This window comes from Poecilia formosa, unplaced genomic scaffold (assembly GCF_000485575.1).
Source record: "Poecilia formosa unplaced genomic scaffold, Poecilia_formosa-5.1.2 Scaffold337, whole genome shotgun sequence".
NCBI lineage: Eukaryota > Metazoa > Chordata > Actinopteri > Cyprinodontiformes > Poeciliidae > Poecilia > Poecilia formosa.
In genome coordinates, this window is record NW_006800276.1 from 179,408 (window position 1) to 187,116 (window position 7,709).

Genomic DNA, 7,709 nt, shown 5'->3' on the forward strand with positions numbered 1-7,709 from the left:
TGTGTGTGTGTGTGTGTGTGTGTGTGTGTGTGTGTGGGTGTGTGTGTGTGTGTGTGTGTGTGTGTGCAGCTGCGAGTGCGGAGCGGCAGAAGGAGCAGGAGCGCTGCCGGCGGCGGGAGCTCTACAAGGAGAAGCGCTTCTTCTGCGAACTCTGCAACAAAGGCTTCCACCAGAACCACCAGCTGACCAAACACATGGCCAGCCACCGCAAGCCCTTCCCCTGCGACGCCTGCGACAAAGGCTTCTACAAGGCACACATGCTGCTCAAGCACAAGCAGAGCCACCAGCTGCGCGAGGCGCAGGAGCGCGACCCGGACAAGCTGCTGCAATGCGATCAGTGCAGCAGGAAGTTCCGCCTCCTGCGACAGCTACGGGTCCACCAAGCGTCGCATCGGCTGGAGAAGACACCGCTGGAGTGCCATGCCTGTGACCGCACCTTCACCTCTGCCGCCGCGCTGCGGTCCCATGAGGTGTCACATGCTAAGGTGAAACCGTTCATGTGTGACGTCTGTGGGAAGAGCTTCACCAGGAAGAAGAGCCTGCAGGAGCACCAGAGGGTCCACACAGGGGCGCGGCCGTACCCCTGCCAGACCTGCGGCAAGAGGTTCTCCACCAGCGGCAACCTGCGCGTCCACAAGAGGTCACACTCTGACGAGCGACCGTACAAGTGCAGCGAGTGCGACAAGGCTTTTAAATGCAGGATGGGGCTGATGCAGCACCGGGTGGTCCACTCCGGAGAGAAACCCTTCACCTGCCATACCTGTGGACTGAGCTTCGGCCTTAAGTACAACCTGCAGCGACACCTGCACCTCCACAACGGAGAGAAACCCCACAGGTAGGCAGACCCGAAACATTTCCATCTAGATTCAGACCCCATGCACACCGAGACTATTGTAGGCAGCGGAGGGAACACTGAGCTAACTTTCGTGCAGCATTTTTGCTATCTTTGAGATATTTAGCACCTCTAGACTGAAATGAGCTCTTCTAATAATGGAGGTAATTCTTTACTTTGTGCTTTTACTAACTTTATAAACACAATATCTAAAGGCATCATGGAACATGCAAATTCATCCTGTGCTTCCCTCTGCTCTCCACCAGGTGTCATCAGTGTGGTGAAGGTTTTTCAGGAACCTGGGCTCTGAAAACCCACATGCTGGTTCACGGTGTGGAGAAGCCCTTCATGTGCGACTGCTGTGGAAAAACCTTTTTCTACAACTGTCAGCTGCAGAAACACCAGCAGCTGGTTCACGGTGACCTGGAGGGCCGGCTGCCCGGCGCTGCGCGCCGCAGGTCCACCGGAGTCAAACCGTTCACCTGCAAAATGTGCCTGAAGAGTTTCAGCAGCAGCAGCACGCTCCGGATGCACGAGAAGAGCCACCAGCAGACCAAGGAGTTCGCCTGCAACACCTGTGGGAAGACCTTCCACCTGCGGCACATGCTGCGCTACCACCAGCGGCAGCACACCGGCGACCGGCCGCACGTCTGCGCCTTCTGCAACAAAGGCTTCCTGCAGGCTTCGCAGCTGAGGCAGCACGAGCTGCTGCACACTGGGGTGAAGCCGCACCGCTGTGAGCAGTGCGGCAAGGAGTTCAGGACACCTCAGAACTACCACCGCCACCTGCTGGTGCACACTGGAGAGAAGCCGTACCAGTGCAGCGTGTGCAGCCGGCGGTTTCGGCAATCTAACCAGCTCAAGTCCCACATGCAGATCCACACTGGCATCAAGCTGTACTCCTGCGACCGCTGCCACCTGGGCTTCTCCGACTCCCGGCAGCTGAAGAAGCACCACTGCGGAGACGAGTCGCAGGAAACGCTGGAGTCCGGCAGCAAAGGCAGGAGACAGCGGGACGTCTTCGGCTGGACGCCCAACTTCAACAGCTAGACGCTTCAGACTCAACCAGACCAATGACAGAAAGGAAACCATGACTTTACAACATGGAGACCAACAGTTGATGTGGTCAGCTGTGTTCTTCTTCTGCACACAAATGGACATTCTGGTGTTCTTTACCTTCGTTCTGCAGACATCCAGACAAACATTTCGTATTTAAACTCAGGGATTCAGTAATATGGAGAACCCAAATGGATCCAAACACTGATTGGTCCATCAGCCGATCCAGGCGTCCATTCTGTTCCAAACCTGCAGCTTTGGGTGATCTGATGGTCCAGTTTCCTGTCAGACCGCAGAGAAAACCTAACCAAGTGTAAACCTTTTTAAATTTACATTTGTTCTGACAAAATCCTGAACTCAGCTTTTAATTTGTAGAATAAATAAAGTCATTATTTGCACTAGGAAGAATCTGCTTAGTGTCTGTCCAGTATGTAATGTAGAAGAGTTCATGGGTTTTTGGAATAAAATTATAAATGGATAAAATGCAATAAAAGACCAGAGAGTTCTTGTAATAGTAATGATGAATTAAAGCAGGAGTCAGCGACATTTACCATCCTGCCTTAGGAATACTAAAACTAAACAAATTTGAAATGTGTTTCATCTCAGGTTGTATAACAAAACGAATGATTTTCTTCTATGAAAAAAAGAATTTGTAAACAAAAGACAAATAGATTACTTCATAAGAGAATATTACTTTAATTCTTTTTATTATACTATTATTGTCTTCATATACATAAATGTTATGTAGTTTTGAAAAACTGTGTGTAACTAAAGGAAAAGAGAAAATTACTAAAATTGGAAAGCAATTTATTTTCATAGCACAAATCTAAAAAAAAAGTACCACTTAAAGTTGCAGAAAGTTCGGGATGTTACACACACATGAACAGTAGGTGGCGGTATGCGCTTTTAAAAATGCTAGAGATCCGCCATTATAAAGAAGAAGAGAGTGACCTGAGGACGCATGCGCACAGTCCCAACAACAGTCAGTTCAGGCGGGTTCAGTCCACAAGCTAACGTCCAAAGAATATCAAAAACGGTCAAAAGCCACCGACGTTTGTCTCCTGGTACCTAATTTACTAAAACAACATGACGCCTTGCGGGCTGCGAAGCTGGAGCGGCTCGTATCCGGTAACCGTTGACAAGTAAATTTTGGACCGGCTAACGTTAGTTAGCTTCAGTTGGAGCAAAAGCAGGTGAGGCGGGGCTGTCTCTGGTAAACTCTGAGCGGGGGGTTCGGAGGCAGTTAGAGGGGTTCTGTTGGGATGCTTTCTGACCGTAGGAGGAGATGTTTGGTCCCCGTTTTCAGCTGGAGAACCTGTCGGTGTCAGAGAGCCGTTAGTCTGGGGAACACAGGGCGGTTTAACGGATGTTTTAGCTTAACGAAATTTAAAGAAAAGCGTTGTCATTGAATTAATTCGTAATTCGACTCCAACTTATAGAAAAACAAGTGTTTTTATTAGCTATCTACAATAGAAAACAATGTAGCATTGCAAATGTGCATAAGTCTGTTTTCCCTTCTAGTATACATAATTGTTTATTGGTATAGCTACGTCTGTAACTGTAATCTACCTAAATCTAAATATGGATACTTTATTTCTTTCAGTAGTTAATAATCAGCCATATTCATATTTCATGTTAGAGGTATACATTTTATACAAGTATATTTAAGTTTCAGTGGGGATTTTTTCAACATAATGACAAAACTGGGAAGTAAACAGATTATATTTGAAAGAAAACAGACATTTTGAGTTAAAACATTACAAATATATGAAATCCTGCTCTCAAATTAAAAATGAAAGCTCTTGGTATTGATTCCTGCATATGTGCTGGCAGGAACTGAGAGGAAATTGTAGTAATTTGCTAACATGTGGAAGAGAAACTTAAAAATATTGATCTGATACCAATACTCCGCTTGGTACTGATAGTATTGATAACTAGGCCGATACGCCCAGCCTTAAATTACGCGAGTGCGAAGCATAATTTTAGGATTTAATTTCCCCTTGGGATCAGTAAAGTATTTTTGAATTGAATAAACACAAGCTCCTCTGGCAGGAAACTCAAAATTACTTGAACAAGATGGCGGTCACACTACTTCTTTGTGAGTAAAATATTTGAATCAGTTTTTTTCTAATCATGCTACATAATAGTTCAGACAGCATCAGTCACAGCAAACACAGGAAAGCTAACAACTCAGAGGGTCGTCTGGTGAAATGTGCAAGTTTAAACTTTATCTGGTGATTTTTATGTAGCAAATATGGACTCAAAAAACAGCTTTTATTTCAAGGTGCATCTGAAAAACTGACTGGTAGATGAACTTCAGATGAGTCCCATTAAACCTGAGTTATTTCTTGTTGATACTTTGCCGTCAGACATGTTTCATGAGGGACTGGAGGTGGAAAATATTTCCAAAAGAAAATATAAAATAAATTAAGGTAAATGTAAACAAATTTTAGCTACCATAAGCAAAAAAAAAAAAAAAAAAATCAGAAATCAGGTAAGTATAAAATACACAAATGAAACAAAATGTTGTGGTTCAACAAAACATATTTAGTTTCATGTTAAAAGAAATTACGTGCAAAACTAAGAATCTTGTTTTAATATAAAATTAAATCTTCATTTTAAAAAATGTCACATAAAAACCGTCTGCTCACTTCCTAATGACCAGGAGCTGAACCGTCATTTCCATTTCTTCCATCTGTAACGACGGTCAGTGTTTTGACTTTTAGCTTTCATCTTCTTCCTGCTTCTCCTCTTCCTCAGGTCTTTTCCCCACCTCAGATTCTTCTGTCCTCTTTCTGCTCAGACTTCAGGTTTCCTTTTTACTCACAGCAGGTTTATTAATATTTCTGTAAATTAACTATAATTCTCCTAATTTAATTTGTCTGATGGGATATTGGGTCTAAATATGATGTAACAACAAGCAGGAGGCGCCCTTTGTCATCAGGAAACACTACAGCTGAGGATGATGATGGTTTGTGCTTCAATAGTGTTCACTTGTTCCTCGACTGACGAAGAGGAAGAAGAGGACAGAGATGTCTCCGGTGTCTGAGGTGGAGGAAGGAGGCAGGCAGGAGCTGGCTCTGACCTGGGAAGACTGTCTGTGTCCGGTCTGTCTGGACATCTTCATAGAGCCCGTCACCCTGCCCTGCACACACTCCTTCTGCAAGGTACCACACACACACAAACACAGTCCTGCTGCAGAGTCTGTCCATAATCACGATGCAGTACTTTGACCTTTTTGAACTCAGCACCCGAAAATGAACCAAAACTAAACCTGCTGCCATAACTAATAAAAACTGAACTGAAACTGTCAAACCTGCTGCTGTAAAGTCACTGTCATCACAGAGAGGGAGTGAGGCTGTAGTTACCATGGTAATGGAGAGAGCTATGCTTGAGCTGGAGTCACCATGGTAACAGAAATGACTAGTGATGCTGGGGTCTGAGAAGGCTGGACGTGTCAGTCTGTTTCCATAGAAACGGCCATCAGATGCTGCTGCTTCTAAACCTAAAGTACAACAGAAACTGTCCAGCAGGTGGCTCTCTGCCTCCACCACTCATACCTGTGTGTGTGTGTGTGTGTGTGTGTGTTCGTTCCAGGGCTGCTTCCTGGAGTCGGTGGACAAGGCGACGCTGTGCTGCCCCATGTGCAGGAAGCGGGTCTCCAGCTGGGCCCGCCGCAACAACAAGAAGAACACGCTGGTGAACCTGGAGCTGTGGAACCGGATTCAGACCCTCTTCCCTCTGCAGTGTCAGCGCCGCCTGAACGGCCAGGACGCTGAGGAGGAGGACCGCATAGGTACGCCACAGACACACAGGTACACCGCACCGGCCAATCAAAGGCAGGGTAATCACACACAGGTACACCTGACAAGGTGTGTTTCTGCATTGACTTCCTGATCCTGAACTCAGTTCACATCTTAGTCCGATACCGACCCGTTACCCAGAAACAGAACTGCTCCTGGTCCACAACTAGGGCAGAAACGATTGATTATTGAAATAATTGTGAACTAATTTAATAATTAATCATTGACCAGAGTATACAGATTCAAAATGTCCATTTGCTGAAAGAACAAGACAGATAAAAAAAATCTTTTGTCTCTAAATCTGTTCTACCCAGAACTCCTCACCTGGAGTCGTAACTTCACCTGGTTCAGATTCTGCAGAATCTTCTATTAGCAGCTTCTGCTCTCCAATTATTAATTAGTTGGTCAGCAGATCAGCCCCACTCTGTATTGATCAACAGAAAGCGCTGAGCTTTTCACATTTAGCTGCTGACGCTTCCTTTGCTACAAATGAAGAGTTCACTAAAGGAATAATGTGTTAGGCAATCAAATGTTTATTTTAAAAATAAATGTAATTGTTTACATTTTTTAATGAATTTCTAATGTATAAAAAGGCATAACTGAAAAACCTGCATATATTTAACCCTCAGAATAATTGATTACTAAAATAGTTGTTAGTTGCAGCTCTAAGCACAATGTAGTATTTGTCTGAAGAATTGTCCTTCAAATCCAAAGACAAACACACTGTCAGATCTCTGACCTGAGGAACAGCAGCTGTCACATGAGCTGTGCGTCACTAATGTGTGTGTGTGCGTGTGTGTGTGTGTAGTTCCCAGAATGCATCCCAGGGTCTGCCCTCCTGGAGAGCTGCGGCAGGAGTACGAGGATCAGGTGACCAAGGTGGGGTCAGGGTGGGCGGGGTCTTGTTCTTATTTTGATTTGCTAATTTTGCTTATTTTAAATTAAAATAACTCAAAAAAACAACAGATGGCACTAACATGGGCGTTTTGGCATGGAGACGGTGTGACATCACTGTGATGTCATCCAGGTGTGAGTCTGCTCCAGGATCTCTGAAGCTTTACTTCTGTCTGCCGTCTGTTTGTAAACGTTGCTTCTTTAAATAAAGCTTGATCTTAGTGATGGTGAGGTCACTGACACAGTGTGTTTGCAGCTGATGGCGGAGCGGAGGGCTCAGGACGAGGAGGAGAGCAAAGCAAGCGAGGAGCTGATCCAGAAGCTGCTGGCTGAGGAGCAGCAGCAGCTGCAGGAGGAGATGAGGAGGAAGGAGGAAGACGAGCGTCTGGCCAAGCTGCTGAGCAACCAGCTGGTCCGTGAGGTCGCCGAGAGGTCACGGAGAGGTCACCGTGTACTGTGGGTCATGCTAAGCTGCTTTCCTTCCACAGAACTCCCAGGACAACCTTCGTGTTCCCGACGTCGCTCCGGTCAAGAAGAAGAAGGAGGTCGTTATGGGACACATGGACAGGTGAGTCGCACCTGATTCAACGCCACCTAATTAGCATCTGTTACCATGGAGATGAAGTCACTCCCCTCCAGACCTGGGTGTCCTTGCACCCTTAAAACGTTTTAAATATACATCTAAAATTAAGCCCGAAATGTAATTTTAAGAAACATCTTGGCCTTTAATATTCTAACCTCAGCTCTGAATTTTGTCGTGGCAGAACTACTTAATTTAGAATGTTCTATGGTGTTACACGCACCAGGACTGGTGTCGATGCACCAATTGTAGTTTTCTGGCCAATTACTGATTACCAATCTTTTAAAAAGCCTAATCCGTCGATGCCGATTTTTTTTGTCTGAAATTTTGTGAAATACAAGAAAGTTGCTGAATCGGCAACAGTGGGATGAGTTTTAGGGCTGAAACGATTCCTCGAATGATTCGAGCACCTCGATTACTAAAATTCCTCGAGGAAAATTTAACTGCCTCGAAGCTTCGTTAATTTATGTTTTATTAGTTAGCGCACCGTGTTCCGGCCGGGACTTCATTTGCGTTGCGCGGAGCTCTCACTTCCGCCTCTGAG

At 45.5% G+C, this 7,709-nt stretch overlaps 2 protein-coding genes across 4 annotated transcripts in view; both read left to right on the forward strand.

Annotated features, from left to right (window-relative positions):
- Positions 1-2,374, forward strand: part of LOC103152954 (oocyte zinc finger protein XlCOF6-like) — a 5,197-nt gene extending 2,823 nt beyond the window's left edge. Inside the window, exons 5-6 of the mRNA XM_007573664.2 lie at positions 70-835; positions 1,099-2,374. Of these exons, the coding sequence (XP_007573726.1) occupies positions 70-835; positions 1,099-1,882 (1,550 nt within the window). The 3' untranslated portion in view covers positions 1,883-2,374. The remainder of the gene's footprint in view (positions 1-69; positions 836-1,098) is intronic.
- A 447-nt stretch (positions 2,375-2,821) lies between these two features.
- Positions 2,822-7,709, forward strand: part of rnf168 (ring finger protein 168) — an 8,099-nt gene continuing 3,211 nt past the window's right edge. Inside the window, exons 1-6 of one of the 3 annotated variants that reach the window (XM_007573666.2) lie at positions 2,822-3,081; positions 4,876-5,055; positions 5,486-5,684; positions 6,500-6,570; positions 6,842-6,997; positions 7,074-7,153. In XM_007573666.2, coding sequence (XP_007573728.1) covers positions 4,921-5,055; positions 5,486-5,684; positions 6,500-6,570; positions 6,842-6,997; positions 7,074-7,153 — 641 coding nt within the window. In that variant the 5' untranslated portion in view covers positions 2,822-3,081; positions 4,876-4,920. The remainder of the gene's footprint in view (positions 3,082-4,875; positions 5,056-5,485; positions 5,685-6,499; positions 6,571-6,841; positions 6,998-7,073; positions 7,154-7,709) is intronic. The other 2 variants (XM_016661597.1, XM_016661596.1) reach the window with 2 other exon arrangements.